The sequence below is a fragment of the Cynoglossus semilaevis genome, chromosome 12 (assembly GCF_000523025.1).
Source record: "Cynoglossus semilaevis isolate Cse_v1.0 chromosome 12, Cse_v1.0, whole genome shotgun sequence".
In the NCBI taxonomy this organism is placed as follows: domain Eukaryota; kingdom Metazoa; phylum Chordata; class Actinopteri; order Pleuronectiformes; family Cynoglossidae; genus Cynoglossus; species Cynoglossus semilaevis.
The window spans coordinates 3,900,964-3,922,445 of record NC_024318.1 but is presented as its reverse complement, the minus strand read 5'-3'; the positions used below and the strand labels follow the sequence as shown (position 1 = coordinate 3,922,445).

Sequence of the window (21,482 nt, the reverse complement as noted above, 5' to 3'; positions counted from 1 at the left end):
CCCACTCTCTCTCTCTCTGTTTCTCTCTCTCTCTCTCTCTCTGTCTCTCTCTCTGCAGCACACATTCATATACACACATGCAGAGCCACCAATCCTCACACCATTGACTTTAATGAGATAAAATCCTTTTACACACAGTAAATAGTCGTATTCCACAAAACACCCGCTTTCCACGGCAACACACACACACACACATTCAGGCCTTCATTTATGACGCCCGTCCATCAAACACCAGTGATGTAATCACCCACTGAAACAAAGGCCAGATGCTGCTGTAGAATCCGTCACTTCCATTTATGACGCCCGTCCATCAAACACCAGTGATGTAATCACCCACTGAAACAAAGGCCAGATGCTGCTGTAGAATCCGTCACTTCAGCTGCGTCGTGACAAACAAAAACAAAAAAAATTAATTGACAGTGATAAATGTTCACCGTTATCCAGCAGGGAGTCTTTTCTGAGCAGCTTGATCAACAATGGACGACGACGGATTAAAATAAACATCATGTCCGCAGTTAACTTGGTTCCCGATCACATGGTGTTCATTGGCGTGATTTATTGTTACATCGTTCGTCTTTCTTTGTTTTTAAGACTCCATTTTCAACTGGCTTTGATTCCAGGTGGATGGAGCAGTGAAGTAGGAAAGGAAAGACTGTGGAAATGGTTATTGATTGAGGCTCTGGAGCCACACTTTCTGTTGTGCACACACTGAACTGTGTTTACTCGCTGTGCAATAAGCTGAGGTGTGACTGGAGCGGTTCCTGGGGCTTATGAGACGAGTGGGAGTCGCACAGGCGTAGCATGTGATGAAGTGCCATGGTGTATGTTTCCATTTAGAGGGCTTCTTTAAAATGTATTTGTGCACACTGTGTGTGTGTGTGTACGAGTGTGTACGTGTGTGTGTGTTTGATCCAGCAGTGGAGGGAGCTGGTTTCTTCTCACAGTCACTGGGTTTCTTCTGCCCTGTGGTCACTGACAGCACACACGACGTGACAACCTCCCACTGGGAGGATGTGAGTTTGCTAATGAGATACCCTCTGGACTGTGTGTGTGTGTGTGTTTGTGTGTATATCAAAGCATTTCTTTGTTTAGTGAGTTAGCTGACGTCCACCTGAGGTCATGAAGAGATCATTTGGTTTTCAGCTGCCACACAAACTCTCTTTTTGAGTAAATTATAAAGTGAACATATTTTTGGTTACATAAAAACAGAAATCTGAAAGGATTCCACAGCCAGACGTGCTCTATCTGGCCCACGGGCCGTAGTTTGTCCAAATCTGGTCTTACATCTGTCTATCCAAGTAATGGTCACTCCGTCCAGAATATGTCCAGTCCAGTTTTTTTGGATGGGAGATGAAATGTCTTGAGGAAACCAGACAGTCTGGAGGACCACTGCTCCACAGCTCAGTGTTAAAAATAGGCTGAGTTTGTCACCTCTGTGTGTGTGTTGGTTTGTTTTGTTCACCTGGTTATTAGATGTTCCGTACGTGACGAGGAACCATACAGTATACAAACAACAGATTTATTCAGATTCAAACTGACCTGATCAAAATCTGAATCATTTTACTGGACAAAGGGTAAACCAAACCAAAAGAAATAATAAAAACAGATAAAGTAGCCTTTACTTAGACATGCAGAGGGAGTGAAAATGAATCACTCTCACTCTGGGTGAATTATATGATTAATATCGGTGGGTGGTAAGTTGTGGGAGGAGAGAAGGAGGCAGGGAGGGAGGTTTTAATGTAGTGGGATACAGGAAGAAGGATGTGGGGATGATGTGTTGGCATCTACAGTAAGTAGCTGGGGAGAGAGAGGGAGCCGGGAGACGAGAAGAAAGGCTGAGTCTTCACCCACTTGTGTCATGAATAAATCACTGCTGAAATCTCCCTGCTGTCTCACCCAGCATGGACCTGCGTGCGCTCATCACTGTAGCTTCTCCCAGATGTCCCAGTTTACCCAAACAGAAGAAGCCAAGTCCCAATTTGCCAGCTGTGACTGCTTTATGATCGCTTCATCCATCATCAATTAGCCAGCACAAGTGAAGTCAAGCATTTCCAAACTCTCCCATTTAGACCACGTGGACATGCTTTGTTTTAATAAAAACACCTGCTCTAAAGGGAGTACAGTAGTACAGAGAAGAGAGTATAGAGGGTTTCTATGTATTTGTACATATTTTATCTACAGAAAAAAACATAGTTTTTATGTATGACGTGTTGTTTTGAATTGGTTCTGATGTCAATATAACAGTAGAGTTTGATAGTTTGGACGAGTAATTAATTAAAAACCTAAATACTCAATATCTGTAAGTCATGTAGTCCTGCCAGTCCAGTCCAGTACTGCACTGGAGAGTAACTATAAAAACCCAGGAGAACCCCCTCTTTCTTTTGTCATCTGTTGACGTGTGTCATCTATTGACTGCCTGTCTTTTCACTTGACAACGGCTCAGACCTCGAACTCATACAATTCAGTAGCTAACGATGTGTCAGCGCCGGTCAGAAATCCAGTGGTTTTGAGCAGTAAGTGAGATCAGTGACCTTGAAGATAAGTGAGTCAGTGAGTCAGAAATTCTAGGACGGATATTTAATTTTCAAAGGATTACCTAAATAAGTGAGTGAGTCAGACATTCTAGGAAGGATATTTAATTTTCAAAGGATTACCTAAGAATTCTACAAAATGAAGAATATGTAGAAAAATATCTTCTTCTGTTCTGTTCTTCTGTTATTTCTAGGGAATTTGTTCGACTTGCTCAAGGTCAGTCACTGAAATCTTACATCCTGAAGAGGAATCATGTCACACCCCAAACAGATCGAACCCCCAACATCCTAGTGGCAGGCAGGAAGCCGTAAACACTGTCCAGTGATTATGTCATCTCTGAACAGTGTGTTCCAAATTACTGAGGGCTCTAAATCTGATTTGACACAAGCTTGTTGTAAATCTGATTACAGCAACAATCCAGATAGTTTTCTGATTAGCGTCCCTGTAATATTGGCCCCAGCCTTGTGTGTGTGTATGTGTGTGTGTGTGAGAAGAGAGGGGAGGCCGTGTTCAAAGCATTTCGAAGGAAATATGATTTCTTAAGTGAAAGTTGGCAGCTAATTGTGGGCTCTGTGACCAGTGTCACACAGAATCAGATTAGATCATCATTGACCCTGTGTGACTGTCACTGGTTGATGTGACGAGAGCTGGAAAAAAGACGAGGCTAATGGAAGATGACTGTTGCGTTAGTATTTTAAATCAGCTGTTCTAAACTCCGAGACGGATTACATTTTTAAAGACTTGGGAAGAGATAAAAAAAAAACCCAAAAGCCTTGGAGTTGAATGTCGTGTTACTTCTGGTACTAAATATGTCCACATGTCTGCAATTTCCCAAAAGCCTTGGAGTTGAATGTTGTGTTACTTCTGTTACTAAATATGTCCACATGTCTGCAATTGGATTAGCTCCGGAATTTCGTGTGAGGAATTCAATCATTTTTACGGTTTTCTGGGGAATGTGATCACTGTTATATTCGCTAATTGGAGATTCCAGACTTTTGACAATACCAGGGTTTAGAAAGTTTCTTTGTGCAGGAGGTAATTAGAATAAGAGCATGTGAGGGTGTGAGAGGAGGAAGAAATAAAAGCTAGCACAGGAAGCCAGTGAGGAAGCAGTAGTAAATTTGACAGACGATAGTGGAACGAAGAAATGGAATTCATCGGAAGATTGGCTCTGAGATGTAACAATCTGTGGCTCCAAAGCTTCAACACTAATGAGGAAAAGTATAAAAAGATTGAGGTCAAATTGCAGATAAAACAATCCATCCATCCATCAAAACAGACTTAAAACAGGTCTTCAAACACTCCCCTGCGTCCTCTCCTGTGTGTCATCCATCCACTGTCGTCCTTCTCGATTCTGCCTCTGTGACAAGAAGTAACTGTGAAAATCCGAGGGAGTGTAAACAGAGAGCCAGAGAAAGAACATCTTCCAGACTCTGTTGTGTCTGTGACATATTTCTTCCCAGTTCCACGTGTAGCAGACAGCAGCAGCAGCTGTGCAGTGAGATGACCTACTCTGAGTCTGTCGTGTCTGAGCAAAACTTTGGTTCCACAGAAGTAACAGGACTGAACTGGAGTGTGTGCAGTGTCAGGGGCAGGGTGGGAGGTGGGGGGTCGGGGTGAGGAGGAGGTGATTCTGCTTCTTTTCCTGTGATTCCTGGGGATTTGCACATCCTGAACGTCTCCCTGAACGTCCCTGTTGTGTGTGTGTTGGAGACTGAAAGAGGCGTGGAGACCGTGAAGGCCCTCTGTGGTCGTAGCCTCTGTGTGTGTGTGTGTGTGTGTGTGCAGCCAGTCGCTACCACTTACCCTCAACAGCCCTTCACGGCCAGACGCTGTCTTAGGCACCGATGCCAATTAGAGGGAACAGGTTCTTCCTCCTATACCTGCAGAACACGGGGAGGTCAGAAGAGCTCAAATATACAACAGTTACAGAAATATACCAACAAAATAGTCTGATCCATTCAGCTGTAAACAACTATTTACAGACAAGGATACATTAAAGAAACAACTAAGGAAAAATAATATTCTTAATGAGTATTTATTCTGGTTTTTGTTAGTGTCCCTGTGTTTAAACGGGTGTGCATTATATCCAAATGTATATGTATGTATAAATATGTACATATATAAGTCCATAGAACTTTACAGTACACACCTATGTCTATGAATACATGTATAGGCATACATTTACACATGTATTCATATGTACATATGTACTACTGTACATCCTGTATATACAGTATGTGTTCATATGTATATGTACACATATATGTTTACATAGGTGTGTATACACCTAGTAGTACAAACCTACAAAGCTACAGTACACACACACAGTGGTTATACATGTATGTACAGTATATGTCTGTGTACAACTACTATATATCCTGTGTGTTTTCTACATTGGGTGTTCTGACATATAGATGGAAAAATAAAAGGCCCATCCAACCAATTTCACTGTTGGATCTGTTCCAGAAAAGTAGAGGAGTGAAGAAGAATCCCCGGTCACTGACTGAACCCCAGACCACTGCTTTAACCTTCACCCAGATTCTAAATCACTGCAGCAGTTCTCCTTCCCTGTCCTTCCTGCCGTTCTCCTCCACAAAGTCACTGACCCACTCCACTGTCCTGCTTTTCAGCAGCGAGAGGCTCATTTCTTCGCCTGACCTTCCTGCCAGATAAGCACTCGTACCATTAACTGCCTACCTGTAAACCTCTGCTGATGCTTCCTGGGTTGGCAGTGAGTGTGGTCATTAATACAGTGCACTTGCAGACAGCAAGAGTTTAGTAACATAATGTGAAGATGGCAAATGAGTGCTGTCCCAAAGAAGTACCGGCTCTGGTACTGAACGACCCGGGTTGATTTGACTTTCCCTGAATAACAACCTTTAGGCAGTAGAGTGAGAGTTCACGGCCCAGTGAACTTCTCTGTTACCTCCACGAGCTCTTCGTCTGCCTCCTGGCTGAGCTTTTCTGAAAGTTGTTCTCAGAGAATGGAGGAACTGAGGGCACTGAGAGGAGGAGGAGGGGGGAGTGTTAGGAGGGTGAGTCAGTGAGGCCACGAGGCTGAGAATTAAATAAGCAAGAGCGATCTGAAACAGGCCCAAAGTGCTGAGGTTTGGGTGACAGCGTTTGAGTCGCGTTCAAAGAACAATGAGCCAAAGGAGAATTCTGTCTGTTTGGGTCTGGCCTTTGCAGCAACACTCGCCGCGCTCTCCAATCACACAGGCTGTCAACTGGAGTGACATTTCAGGAAATTTCCACTGATGTGGCACTGAGGTCCCAGCTGTCGAGACAGAGCCGGACGGCAGGGGTTGGGCGGGGTGAAATGGGTAGGAGGGAGAGGGGGGTGAGGGGGGGAGAAGGGGAGAGGAGTGTTGGATGCCACTTATCAGACCTGGCAAGATCTGACAAATCTATGTCTTATGGCGGAGGACAATGATACGGTTTCTCTCTCTCTCCCTCTCCCTCTCTCTCTACATGTATAGGCATACATTTACACATGTATTCATATGTACATATGTACTACTGTACATCCTGTATATACAGTATGTGTTCATATGTATATGTACACATATATGTTTACATAGGTGTGTATACACCTAGTAGTACAAACCTACAAAGCTACAGTACACACACACACAGTGGTTATACATGTATGTACAGTATATGTCTGTGTACAACTACTATATATCCTGTGTGTTTTCTACATTGGGTGTTCTGACATATAGATGGAAAAATAAAAGGCCCATCCAACCAATTTCACTGTTGGATCTGTTCCAGAAAAGTAGAGGAGTGAAGAAGAATCCCCGGTCACTGACTGAACCCCAGACCACTGCTTTAACCTTCACCCAGATTCTAAATCACTGCAGCAGTTCTCCTTCCCTGTCCTTCCTGCCGTTCTCCTCCACAAAGTCACTGACCCACTCCACTGTCCTGCTTTTCAGCAGCGAGAGGCTCATTTCTTCGCCTGACCTTCCTGCCAGATAAGCACTCGTACCATTAACTGCCTACCTGTAAACCTCTGCTGATGCTTCCTGGGTTGGCAGTGAGTGTGGTCATTAATACAGTGCACTTGCAGACAGCAAGAGTTTAGTAACATAATGTGAAGATGGCAAATGAGTGCTGTCCCAAAGAAGTACCGGCTCTGGTACTGAACGACCCTGGTTGATTTGACTTTCCCTGAATAACAACCTTTAGGCAGTAGAGTGAGAGTTCACGGCCCAGTGAACTTCTCTGTTACCTCAACAAGCTCTTCGTCTGCCTCCTGGCTGAGCTTTTCTGAAAGTTGTTCTCAGAGAATGGAGGAACTGAGGGCACTGAAAGGAGGAGGAGGGGGGAGTGTTAGGAGGGTGAGTCAGTGAGGCCACGAGGCTGAGAATTAAATAAGCAAGAGCGATCTGAAACAGGCCCAAAGTGCTGAGGTTTGGGTGACAGCGTTTGAGTCGCGTTCAAAGAACAATGAGCCAAAGGAGAATTCTGTCTGTTTGGGTCTGGCCTTTGCAGCAACACTCGCCGCGCTCTCCAATCACACAGGCTGTCAACTGGAGTGACATTTCAGGAAATTTCCACTGATGTGGCACTGAGGTCCCAGCTGTCGAGACAGAGCCGGACGGCAGGGGTTGGGCGGGGTGAAATGGGTAGGAGGGAGAGGGGGGTGAGGGGGGGAGAAGGGGAGAGGAGTGTTGGATGCCACTTATCAGACCTGGCAAGATCTGACAAATCTATGTCTTATGGCGGAGGACAATGATACGGTTTCTCTCTCTCTCCCTCTCCCTCTCTCTCTGTGTGTGTTATTGCTTTCAGTAATGCACTGAATGCTGTCTTTTTCTTCCTGCGATGTTGGCAAGATAATGAACAGCTCTGGTTTTGTCTTCTTAGCCACCGTAGAAGAGATAAACGATGTTTTCTTCTCCACTTGTATGAAACCACAGCAGCGCATTTGAATGAGGACGGCTTTGAGGGTTTTAGAAAAACGTGTCAGCGTTAGAATAGCCTGCAGGTCAGATATTAGTGATGTCACACTGATAGGACTTGACATTTACACACCCTCCGTCCTGCCCTGCACCCAGGCTCACAAACCATCCAATAAGAGCCCCATGCATGGTGATCATTGCTAAGATGTAACTGTGACCCAGGCTTTATTTTACTGGTTAATTGCCCTTTCTCTTTTTGTATTTTTTGTGACTGTGCAAACTCAGTCTCCATGAATTAATCCAGAAATAAAAATGTCTCTAACCTGTAGCTGATAGGTTTCATTTTCCTAGTCTTGTATCGGGTGATGTTTTCAACTCTAGTGAAAGGAGTGGAATGAACTCGGTGTAGTAGCGCTTCATTAGCCACAGTTGGCAGCTGTCTGGATGACTGGGAACTCTGGCCAAAAACACCGATCCTCTGCTTTCCACTGAATGAAAATGAAACCTGCGTGTGTTAAATCGTCTGCGCAGTGTCTTTTATTAGGTCAGAGGTCACCACCCAGTCATGTCAAGTTAGAGACGATTTTATTACCGTCTACGACCTACATTTGAGATTTGGATGGTGTTCATCCATGTACCTGTGGTCACAGCTTCAGTTATGGCTGGAGGAGCGTTGTTTATTCATCTTTATTCTAACACACAAAGCTGAGACACACCACAGTTTAGTGTTTCATTGGGTCGAAATCACGGTTCATTTTGTCGTTTTGTGGACAAAACTAAACTAAATCTAAACAGTTCTGTCGACTACTTTGGGTCTAAGACTTGGGTCTAAGTCACAATTTAGTCAAAAGACTAAGTCTTTATTACTTTGGCTTTTTTTGCCTGTTGTACAGCACCTTGGTCAGCGCAGGTGTTTTTATTGAGCTATATACTCTTCTCAAGCTCAGTGCTTAATTCTGGCTTTATTTCTAACACTGACTGTAAGGTGGACATTATTCCAGTGAAAATCCTTCATCCTTCTCCCAACAGTTAGTGAGCACCAGGTTTACGCCCTATAGTAACAAAGCACTGAGAAATAAATAGCAGCCTGTGTTCCAGAGTCAGTTCGGAGTTTGTCTTTAATCTAACTGTGTGATGTTTCCTGTTGCGAAATCTGTTTTTTTCACCACAACTTAATGACTGTTTTTTACCTGCTCACTCATCGTTAGCTTGTAACGATCACTTGTACTCATGTATTTGGCCTCAGGTGTGTTGGCACTGCACTGAGGACAGAGGCAGACGTGCATCTGCTGGATGATAGAAGTGATTGATATTGACTTATGGAAGTATATGAGTTCACTCAGGAAATACTCAGGCGGCTGTTGACCTTTTACCTGTGGAGAGAGTTATAAAAAACCTGAGGGTGCAGAGTATGTGTAAATGTATCTCTGCTTGGATATGTGTGTGTGTTTGTGTTTATATGTTTGTTGTTCTTGCTGATTGGTCGATGCACTCTCTTGCAGTGTGTTTGTGATAGTACTTTTGGTATGGGACAGGCCGTAATGTCTAAGAGTGTGTCACACTCTCTTGGAACATCGCTGCGATCTCGTCATGACAGAGAAACTGGACACCGGGGAGAGTGACAGGGTCTGCTGAGGTTAAGACTGCACGACACACACGCTATATATCTGTCAGTCTGTTTGTGTATCTGTCCATCGGTCCGTCCCTCTGGTGCTTATTCTCTGTCTACTGACTTATGTAGCAAGCTAGCCAGTTAGCCTTTCAGACGCCACTAAATTAGGTCGTTGTCAGAGAGATTTCTTTCAAGGTCCAATAGAAACTTTTTCACATCCACTGTATCCGCCTCACAAACCTTTATATTCCAAGCTACGTCTCTAAAAGGCCACTGTTACTGTTCTTCTTTACGGCCAATCTGCTGCTTCAATTTTGTCTGTTGCTATACGGAGGTCACATGTTCCGTTGGGGTGTGTGTGGTTCTGTCAAGGTTTAAAACCGTGGTACAGAAACCACGCAGATTGGTGATTAGGTCAATTGTTCTCTTTTAATTGGCCGTTGGTTTGAATGGGACCGTGATTGGTTGTTCATACCCCGCCCTCACCTGATGACTGCTGGGATTGGCGTCAGCGGTGGTTAGATGATTAATGACGACTGTTCAGAAATGCTCTTTTAAAATCTTTCGCATATACTAATGAGCTCTCTAAAATGACTTGTACTGCCATAAATACTACCTCCTACTGTGTGTACCCACAGTACTATAAGTCCAATCCACGACTACACGGACAAACACCCCCATTAGTGAGTGAACGGTGAGAGGATTGGTGCAGAGAACGCATTACAACAGCACATTCAGGCATATGGCATGACGACCCACTGATGGGGCCTCACATATGGTATCGGTGGCTTCTGTGGTTTCACATGGGAGGAAGGCACCGAGGCTGCCTTTGATCACACTCCAAATCGCAAGGCTCAGCACGCAGAGTGCTGGCTAACAACCCTAAACTGGAAAAAAAAATGCATTTCACACACACATTTATATGTATGTGTATATATGTATATATATATTAGGGATGTAACGATGCATAATGAATCATTATGATACAAATGTGTGATAACGACTCATTATGAATCATTATGATACAAATGTGTGACGATTTGCATCGATTTAAATATAAACTAATTGCGACGTTACTCCTCATACTCTGACAGTACACCCCCTAATACAGTAGGTGGCAGTATGAGCCTAAAAACTTAAATTAAAACTGTGATCAAATCGGAATTGTGATTCATATTGTATCGTCAAATGTATTGTTACATCCCTTATATGTGTATACCCTTAATGTGTATATATTTATATATATATAAATATATATGTATACTATGTATACTATATATGGAGTATATATAAATACACTTGAATGGATGAATAATCACAAGACATGCAAGGATCTGATCTTTTAGAGTAAAACATTTTTATTCTAAATATATTAGAACAAATCAACTTTAATTGCTGTTTATATATATATACATATATTTTTTATTTTTTTCATTTTCTTTTTCTTCACTGTTATTCTCTCTTGTCCACCGGGGACTGTATTTTAGCAGAGAAATGATGAATCAATTTCCAGCACAGAGAAAATAGGATGTGATATATTGACAGCGTCATACAGTGGTAAACTGGCGTCGCTGGTGTTTTCACACAGGGTTTCCTTTAACACGTTAATGTCAAAGTCCCGACCACTGATGCACACGTACTCCTATGCATTATTGACGCTGCTGTTGACAGGTTCATGAAGGAGGCCTTGATTAGAACGCAGGCCGTTTTTCCTTCATCAGGGAGTTATTGTTGTCCTGATTCTTCCTCGTGGGTCTATTCTTGGAAGATCCGCCGGCCCACGCTTCACAAGGTGTTTAAGGATCTAATTGTCAGAGGAAAACGTCACCATGGTGACGCCTCCCACAGGTGGATGTTGTGTATGTAACAACTCTGATTGTCTAAGATGACAGGGTCGTGACCTTTGACTCCTCCGACCAAACGGAAACAGGTCATTTATGTATCTGTCTCTCTCATCTGAGATAAATCACACTTTAATTCTTCATTTTAGAGGCTTTGAGTGCTTTCCTGTTGCATTTAGGCTTTCAAAATAAAAGCATCTTGGCTTTTTTTTTGGTCTCTGTTTTCAATTAAAAACCACTCAGACTGCCTTGTAACGCCCACCATTAGGAAATGGTGTTTCCTTAATGACTAAATTGAATTTCCTCCAAAACCACAAACACAAAAAAACATTCCCATCAGCTCCAAAGATACCTGGACTTTACTGTCAAATCTTCTACAGAGTAGAGTGACTGAAGAGGAATATTTATTGGAGAATCTTTGACCATGTGATCGGACAAATGAGTCGTGTGCCGTGTGTGAACAGGAAGGCAGACTTCATGTGATTGTGGCAGACCGTGTACTGCCGTCCTCAGCCAACCGTGAAATTGTTTATTCTTCTGCTGCTGTTCTTGTGTTCAAGGAACTCACTGTACAGGTTGAAACTGTTGTTTCAGCCGAGAAATGACCTCTGTAGAAATGTTAAAAATCACCGTAACTGTGTCATCACAGCATTCGTCCTGAAACAATCTAATATTCCGTATCTGTGTCCTATTTCGGCCACATTTTGGTTTTCAACGTTGGTGTGTCAGGAGTATAAATCCAAACTCTCCTGTTGGTGTGTGAACCCTTCTCTCTGATTGGTTTATCCTGAGGTGACCTGCTTTTTCAGCTGCTCCTCCTTCAACACCCTCTCCTCTCATTTTTATTCAGGTGAAGAATTTTTAAGCCAGTGTTGAAGAGCGTTTTAAAGAATTTTATGGTTTTGAAATTTTGCCCTGGTTTCAGTTTGATTGGCTGCAGTTTGTTTCTCTCTCAACATGTTGATAACATTTTTTATAAACCCTAATAATCTGACCATATCGATGGCTTATGACCCACATAATGTCAGTGGTTTACGTTTACTTAAATTGTGTGCATCGAAAATGAAATTCCACTCATAAAATGAGATCCGAAATCTCTACAACAGTCAGACAGACCCCACCTCAAATTCTCTGCTGCACACACACACACACACACACACACACACTGCCTGCTTGTGTGTGCACTGTGTGTCATCACAGTCTCCACTGTGAACGTCTGTCTGCCCCTCTGTGGGGAAAACAAGGAAGGACATTTTGATCTGGTTTGAATAAGAATGCTGGGTCACGAGTGGTGACACACATTCAGCCAAGTTGCTGCGGGAATTCTGGGTAAATCACACTTATTTCGGAGGAGATAATCAGTAAAAATAGATAAATAAATAAATAAATCAGCCGAGACATGAAATTGATAAAAGCCAGTGGAGAAACACTGTGCAAACGGCAATCATTAATTACCTCAGGGGGTCTGGGACAATTAATGCCAAGACTTCTAATCCATGGAAACAGCTCAAGGCATGTTTTCACTGCAGGACTGGAGCTGGTACTGGGGCCGGCGCCAGAACCTACTGTATGTGTATTTCCTTTTCCACCACAGGGACCGAGAACTCAATGAAATTATCAAACGGGGAAAAATGCTACTATTACAAAGGCACTGTATATTTTCCCTACTTAAAAGCTAGAAGTAAAACTGCGGGTTTGGAGTTTGCAGCTCAGGTCATCACCACAACTGGAACTGCTGACCTTCAAACATGAGGTCAAAAAAAAAAAGTCAATATTTGTATTTAGCGGTGTCTTTAGGGGTTTTGAATTACTGTAGTGAAATATCTGTCAGTCTGATGACGACAGACTGATGACGTCATCGTTATCTGACTAAATATCTAATGACGTCATCGTTATCTGACTAAATATAAACTGTTGTTTAATTAAAAAAAAAACAGATTTTCCTCTCACCTCCATTCTGTACATTTTTTTTTATTTTTCATGCTGTTGTTTTTTAACCAACATCCCCACTTTTTTTTCTTTTCCCTCCCTCCTCGACTCACCCCTTCTCCCCATGCTGATGCATTAGCCCTCAGGCCAAGTTGTTGTAAGTTACTGGTTCTGTGTGGGTGGATTTCCAACACTTCCCTGTTGACCCTGCACCTCTGCTGGTTCTCCTTCCTTTTTTTACTTCCTGGAGGCATTTCCAATCGAGTCCAAGCAGATATAGGATTTTATTTGGTGAAAGCAATAAGATGAAAAGGAAATAATATTTATGTTCAGGTTGTATTATACCTATAAATGTATCCTGGCCTCAGAGATGTAGCCTCAAATAATCTGAGTTTGTGTTAAATTGTGTTAAACAGTGTGCTCTAGTTCTCCTATTATAAAGGCCTATAATGATTATAAAACATAAAACAATACATACACAACAATAAATACACAGTTTGTTCACCCTGTGCTGCTGTAGGGTTAGGTTAATCATTCAACATTTCTTCTTCCAATAAGAAAATGTAATCAATGTAATTATTTTGTTATTAATATTTATAACATTTTACACATCATTAAAATATACTTAATACCCTTATAACTGATTTTAATTGGATACTTTAGCCAATTTTCTTTATTTAGTCTGCTGTGCAAAGGACACGTAAGAGCTCTGCGACTGTTGGACACTAGAGGGCAGCAAAGCACAAAGATTGAGATCTGTTACTTTCCGCCTCATTCTTTTCTCGTTTATTTTAAACCGTTATATGTAAGAGGTGAATTCATGTCTACGATTTAGTTCGTTTTTAGTCAGTTTATTACGGTTTAATAATACGGTAGTTAGAGTGACTGATGGAGGTGGAACTAAAAACACTGACCCACTGATCTACGGTGTATTTATCATTAAAAGGACAAAAGTAGAGAGGAGAGAATCAAACCTCCCCTCAGAGATCTGGGTTATTTCCGTCACCCCACACTGACCTGTCCAGCTCTGCCCTGTCCAGATGCTGCATTTGCTCTGCCCCATTCATTGGTGCTGGGGGACACAATGTGGAGGCTGCAGAGGTCAAAAAGACCACGGGGACTAATTCAGTCATTGGTAATGTTGCACCCGTGGGACACGGAGCAGCGACCATACAGAGAGATGACTTTGAACAGTTCATCAATGAAATACAAAACTCTAATAGTTGGATATTTTATTATTTAAATATATTTTTCAGTCTCATTGTTGGGATTTTCTGTATCGAGCCTCATTCAAACTCTTTTTGTTTTAACAAGCACATAATTGGCTTTTTTTTTCCATTAATTTCCACAATAGTCACCACTTTTTTCTAAACAGACTAATATTATTATTATTATTACAACTCATTTGCTGGTTTAAATGGAAGCTCAGAATAAATGGAAAAATCAAATGGACTTTGACACTGAATTGAAAATCTTTTTCTGTTTCATTCATCATGATGCGTCTTTGCATATTCACTCCTTTATTTCCAGATCAGTCATTTGTTTATCTCAGGACCATGCACCGTCTATACATCCACACACGCACGTACCCTCCCGGCGACCCCCCTCCCACTCTGCCCCCCCTTCCCAATCCCTCTCCACGCTTCTTATCCATCCATCCTGTCCAACCCAGAACCCCCTTCATTGGCCCTTGCCTAGCAACCGCATTATAATTTGGCATAATGTGACACCCCCCCCCCCCCCGGTGCACGAGGGGGGCTATAAGTCACCCCCCCAACACACACACACACACATGCTGGTGTTTGTGGGTGAAAAGAAAGAAAAATGAAGCGGAGAAGATGAATATATTTGCGCAGGAGAAAAGACAATTTCACACTCATATCGTTACATGGCTGGTGTCCACCGGCTGAATCTGTCACCCGTCCCCGGGGGGCTGTTCTCCTCTGTTTGGAGCAGCGGTAGACGATCACCTCCTTTCTCCTTTTTAGCCTTTCTCCATATGGTTTCCATTTATCCCCGTACATTTAAATGGCTGCTGTGACACGGTGTAGTCAGGACAAAACACACAGGCATGTGGTGAGGCAGCCTCGTGGTATCAAATGGACCCAGCGCGGGCTGATAGGTGCCTCTGACACGCAGGCAGGCAATGAAAGACAAAGATGGTGGCTGGATGCTCTGTCTGTCTCATGTCAGATGTGAGCATGGCTGACGTGAAGGACGTCCTGAAAAGGACGACAGCTGCTGTTTTGTTTTTTTTAAATATTTCTTCTTCTTCGCAGAAAAAAAAATCGACGCTCTCTTCTGTGTTTCTATTTTTATGCCGTCTCTCATTCTTTTCATACCGCTCCTCGTTTATGTGGTTTTAAAAAATGAATAAATGAGGTTTTGTTTAAACTCAGTGAACCACAGACAGAGGCTGAGCAGGACTCGAATCTGAGTCTGTTTTATGTTTAATTATTGATGAGAACAATGATAATAATTTATCATTCACATATTTTATAGGTTGGTTTTAGACCAATGAACCTGCTGAGAATTAATATTATTAATGTGTGTGTGTGTGTGTGTGTGGAGGAGGAGGAGATGTGCAAAGGACACATGCAGAGGGTAGAGGGAGGGGACACTGATGGATGGTCCAGATAGGAGTAAGACACTCACATAATGGTTTGTGTTTTTATAAACAAACACTTATGTTTATAACTCATGCCCTTTGACCTTGATTATTACAAATGAATTCCTAATCTTTAAAAATCCAGACTGAATCTTAAACCTTGAACATGTCCCAATGAGGACAACTTGTCCTAGTGTATCCTGGTAACACACACAAAGACCTGCGCCCATTAAACACTGTTGAACATTGGACCTCAAATCCACACTTTGACTCCAAGACGTTTGTCTTTACAATTTAAAGGAGAGAAAATGTTTTTTTTAGTCTGATTTTTGAACTCTCTCTTTATTCTATAAGTGCCCTCCTCATCCTCCTTTGACCAATCAGACTTCAGTTTCTGCCCAACAGGATTAGGACTAGTTCTGTAGAAACCCAATGCTGTACACACACACACACACACAAACACACACACTGTTTATACACCAATAACTCATTTTTACACTGTGTTCCAAACATAAACACAGACAACACATGCTCGTGTAGGTGAGGAACAGCAGCAGGGACCAGTGAGAGACAGAGAGGACGGACCGGAGAGAAACAGAGCGTGGTTGTCATGGTAACCATTCCCTTTACACCCTCCCTCATCTTCATTCTCTCTCTCCTCCCTACCTCCACCTTGTCCTAGTGATGCTCTTCTCTCTCTCTCTCTCTTTCTCTCTCTCTCGCTCCTCTCACACTGCCAGCAAAGACACAGGAGGAGGAGGAGGAGGAGGTGGAAGAGGGAGACAAGATGAACAGAAGCTACTGTCTCCTCTTTTCCATCTTTCAATCACTTTAAAAGAGAGAGAGAAAAAGAAAGAGCGACAAAAGACCAGAGCAACAACCTTAAAAAAAAAGAAAAAGGACTTAAGGATATTCAGACTTAAAGAATCCCTACTCTTCTCCATTCTCCTTTTCAAGGAGGGCATTTTTCTTCCCTTTCCCCCCCTTTCCTTTTCTGCCCCGATTTTTGCCTCTGAGATCCCCGTCTCGTCAGTCCCAGCCACCCGTGAACTTTTGTGGGATTTCATGAGAGGTACGCGTGTGTAGTGTGTGGCGCTCCTTCACCATTTTTCTGTGACCTATCATGGCTCACGCGGCCTCCCAATTGAAGAAGAATCGGGGGGAAGTGGATGTGAATGCATTAGAGGACGAGAAGGAGAAGCGGCGGAAGAGCAGGCGAACATCGTCCAGGGAACAAAAGAGAAAGGTAACAGCCGAGGGGAGGCTGGCTGCAGGTGGCTTCATCTGCCCCGCCGTCCTAGCATCGCTGGAGCATGACTCCGTGTGTGTGTGTGTGTACGTGTGTGTCTTTACATCCTAACCTCTTTGAAGAACAGAATTCTTCTTTTGCATACGTCTGAATCTCAGCGTTCTTTGGAGACGTACTTGGATTTTTTCCCGAGTTGTAGGTTAAAAACCTGAGCGCCTGTGTTATTTCTGCTGCTCCGTGTTAAACCTCAGTGACAGTCAGAGAGACGGTGACACAACTTTGTGCTCCTTCATTCACTGGGACTAAAATCTAACCTGACCCCCCACCCTCCAACCCCCCATGAATTTACAATATAAATAAAGTCGTCGCCTCCTTCTGAGGCTCCTTCAGTTGAACTACGTCACTCCGGGCTTCCCTGCTCATCCATCTCTGCCTTACTGAGAATACTGTGTCTATACTGTCACCTGTTGTTGTGATGGGAGTATTATCTGTCGTATGGAATGAAGCCATAACTACTTGTTAATGCTGAAGTATATTGATGTCATATTGGAGCCAAAAAGGAAACAAAAAAAAAAGAATCTCCTCCTTAATGTCCTTGAGCCGTCTTCATCACTCACTCGATCGTGGCTTTTGGAAATTCGTGTCTTTACTTTTGGTCGGTGGTCGTGTGCACGGCTGCGGGGCTCGTGCACGTCCCCATGTGTTTATGTGTGTGTCTGTGCGTGCCTAGATGCACAGACAACCATTTATAATGCACGCATGTATGATTTATTGATGACGAGGCTTTTCATATGATGGAGAGGGGAGTGAAGTGCACGTGGCTCCTCCTCCCTGCTCCTGCACATCGGTCTTTCACTGTCACAGAAAGTCCGGCGCTGCTAAAAAAAAAAGAATGGTGTCCAAGAATGAAATGTATTTATAAAGCTGCAGGTGTAAAAATAGTTTCCTAACAGTCTGAAGGTAGAATATTTAATTTCACTCTGCGTACTGCGCCTGCTGAGATTTGACCGTGAGCCGTCTACTCAATAACACTGACATTTACTGGACTTTGTGCACATGGGCGCCGGGTTTTAAATTATGCTGCGAGCGATGTTATTCGACCTTAGTGTAAGCAGTGAGTGACGCTGCCGCGACTTCACCGTCACCAGAAGAAAGAGAGCAGGGAGACATCTGGGCAGGAGACGGTCGCACATGTCAAACACCTGTGCACAGGCATGTCCACTGTCTGACTGTTCCAGTGATGCGTGCGTGTGTGTGTGTGTGTGTCTGTATAAAATTGATGCGTCTCAGATATTGATCTGTATGGAAGGTTTTATAGTCCTGGTCATGGCTCGTGTTTCATGGAAGAGAACAGTAGAGGTTGAGCAGAGAGGAGAAGACAGGAGACCAGAGGCTGGTATTGACTGAACTGTGCACGGCTGCGTCCAAAAGGATAATTTGCTCTGTCTCCTCTGCCTGTTGTCCTTCACTCTGTCCTCACGCCAAACACCGTCTCTCCCGCTCTGACAATTTAGGACTTTTTTGTCCCTTGTTTTTTTTTTTTTTCTAATCTCTTTGGATGGTTATACTTTTACATCAAATATATGAACTTTTTCACTGTTGGATGTCCTTCATCTCCATCTGTTGGTGACCATATAACTTTCACACTACTTTTCTCATTTTACGTGTTTTTTTTTTGTTTTTTTTTAGCGAGCTGTTGAGCTGTGTGGCATTCTGGGAAAAATATCCGTTCATTCGTGTCTTCGTGCTCAATGGTTTTTGAGGCGAAAGTCATCAGTCCATCACAGGGCCACATATATGGAGACAACGAACTATTCACGCTAACATTCACACCTGTGTTTAATTAGTGTGAACAGTTAACCCAAGGACTGAAAGAGTAAATATATCCAGAATATCCAAAGAAACCTGTGAACAGTTAACCCAAGGACTGCAAGAGTAAATATATCCAAAGAAACCTAACCTGACACAGTACAAACACCTACTATAGTATATAGTACTATACTATTCTGTACTACACAATACTATATGATACTATAATAGACCATAACATTGTATACTATGTTATGCTATAATATACTATGCTTGTGTACTTACTGTACTATACTATACTATACATACATTGTATATAACTTTGTATATAATATGGTATACAATGTTATGGTCTATTATAGTATCATATAGTATTGTTTAGTATGGAATAGTATCTGTCTCAGGATAGGTTTCTTTGGATATTCTGGATATATACTATACTACACTACACTGTACTACACTATACTATAGGGTTTCTATCTCTATAGTTGGACAGATTTCAGAACTATTTTTCGTGACTCATTCCTTCATTCACACCTACAGTATCAGGACGTCAACAGAGTGCACTTTAGACAGCGGTGAAATATTTCCAACATCAGTCCTGCTGTTTTTGTCAGGCACCACTCACTTCAACACTGGCCTAATGGAGCCCAGGGCATCATGGGAGGGCTGTGTCACAGAAGCCTAACACCTCACTGCAGCGCTGAGCCTGTGCACGTGTGTGTGTGTGTGCATGTGATAACTGTAGAACTACACAGGAGACTAGATTAATGCTGTACCTGTGGCACTATGGGAGTCACAGGATGTGAAGCCTGGGGGAGAGAAGCGACAACATCTTTGTTTTTGCATGAATCGTTGTTGTGTGATCCTGACGGGACAAAAAATAAAATAAAATATAATAAAAACCAGCAGCACAGACTGGAAAACCCCTGTTACTGCTGTTACACAAATAAATGTTGCAGGCTGCTTTACTCGTAGCGACTTTATAGAGCCGGGAGTGTCCCAGTGGACTCCCAGAGAGAGAGGGAGAGGGAGACAGAGAGAGAGAGAGAGTGTGTCCCAGTTTTACACACTGTTCCAGTCCATGGATGCACGTTGATAAGAACCTATTGTTTCTGTCGCGCAGCCCTATACGGGCCACGTGCCAGCTCCTCTACACACTGTTTGGACTGAGTTCCACTTAGCGAGGAACTCCTGTCTCTCTGCCAGTTGGTTTGGACCCGGGTCAAACAGACGTGTCATTAAAGTCTAACAGATTTTCTGTTTTCTCCAGTAAAACATCAATTAAAACCTTTCGCTTTTTAGTAAAGCTTTTGTCAGGGAGCAGTTGCTAAAGGCGAGGGGCGTGGGGTGGGCGGTGGCGCGGCTTATTTATTTATTTGTCTCCATTATTGGCGTTCATTAGGAATGCACGACGGCTGGGAGGCAAATGAAAGTGTTGGATTTGGAGTTGAGCCTGTGTTTTGGAGCAGGCTCGTGGCGATGCTGGCAAGAAAGGAGCGTCTCTGGACGAAAAAATGTGAAATAGTGAAGAAACAATGTCAAATATCATCGACATTTCTATATCTTCATGTTAAAACCTTCTCTTTATTTCACTTTTCTCACCGGTCGGGTCTCAGACAAAGCCGACACGTGTCTCCTGCTCACTCCTTCCCCCAATCGCCTCCCCCGTCACCCCCTCCCTCTCCCTCCCCAGCAGCCCATAAAGACTGGGGTTAATGAATTCAGCCCTCATGCATGCTTCAGCTAATTGCATTGGCATTGGGAACTCCTCCCATTATTACAAAATGTTTTCACCATCATGATGGCTGCTCTGTGAGAGTGACTCTGAAGAGATGAAGAAATGTCACATTTTTGTGGTAAAAAAAAACATCTCAGTAAATGTAGTGGTTGTACAGTAGCTGTGGTAGTCGTAGATGAACATTCGTGAATGAAGGATTCATCATTAGTCCGTGTCTATTGTTGAAATTGATTTAAGTGTCAGACTATAAAGACCTAGAAATCAAACAGGAGATTTAGGCCGACTGTCACAGTGAAGTATCAACACTTTCTCTCTAAAAGCTTTCGATTTTTATAGTAGGCTGCTCTTAAATTTTTTTTCAAAAAATGGCATTTTTTCCTGTTGTATAGAAGACCTAGAAGATCTTTATTTCAGACGGACATGCTAATCTATGTAGCAATTTAGATGTCAATAGGCTTCTATGTCACATGACGATATAAGAATTCACCTTTTTCCTGTATTTTCCCTCAGGTTGGACTTGATTGACTGATGTATAGATTTTCTTTTTTGTTGCTTTAACATAATTTGATTTTGGTCTGAACTCCACAGGTCCAGAATCAGTTTCTTTTAATTTTTTTGCCCTCCAGACCCACCTCAAATAATCCATCAGTTCAAACCTCTTGATTCTTGTTCCCGTTGAGACAAACCTGCAGCGTCCTGTCCACAGACGACGTCTTCTGCTGTTGTTCCAGATTAGCTTCAGTCTCTGAGGGGAAATGAGAGCGTGTAATAGGGATTGTTCTAATTATTGATCCACCACTTCGAGGGTCCTTACTGAGCACACAGGTGTGTGTGTGTGGTATTTCTTAAGGAACCCTCGTAACTAGAAACCAGTGCCACTGCTATTTGTTTATCCTTGAAGGAGGAGGAGGAGGAGGGAAATCCATAACGTCTGCTGGTAGCTCCTGCTCTGCTCTGGTCTGGTCCGGTCCATCCAGAAGTTCTAATGTATATTAACGTTCTGCTAACATTAATGATGTGCAGTGGGTGAAGACAAAGTGTGTACTCTGTGAAGTCAGTGAGGGGAAGAACGGGGAGAGAGGACGATAAGGAAGAGGAGAGGAGAGTGGAAGAGGAAGTGAGGGGAACGTTTGACGGAGGGCAGTAGATAAGAGAGAGAGTAATACTGGGGTCCGGGCTGAGGGAGAGAGAGAGAGAGAGAGAGACTGTGTGTCTTTATCGAGAGCGCAATCGTAAGCCTAAAGGTCATTT

General features: G+C 42.9%; 1 protein-coding gene across 11 annotated transcripts in view; it reads left to right on the top strand.

Moving 5' to 3' along the window:
* The first annotated feature begins 16,158 nt into the window (after nucleotides 1-16,158).
* The window catches only part of LOC103387059 (ankyrin-3), a 68,743-nt gene continuing 63,419 nt past the window's right edge, over nucleotides 16,159-21,482 (top strand). For all 11 annotated transcript variants that reach the window (XM_025060560.1, XM_025060564.1, XM_025060565.1 and 8 more), the window contains exon 1: nucleotides 16,159-16,678. In XM_025060560.1, coding sequence (XP_024916328.1) covers nucleotides 16,556-16,678 — 123 coding nt within the window. In that variant the 5' untranslated portion in view covers nucleotides 16,159-16,555. The remainder of the gene's footprint in view (nucleotides 16,679-21,482) is intronic.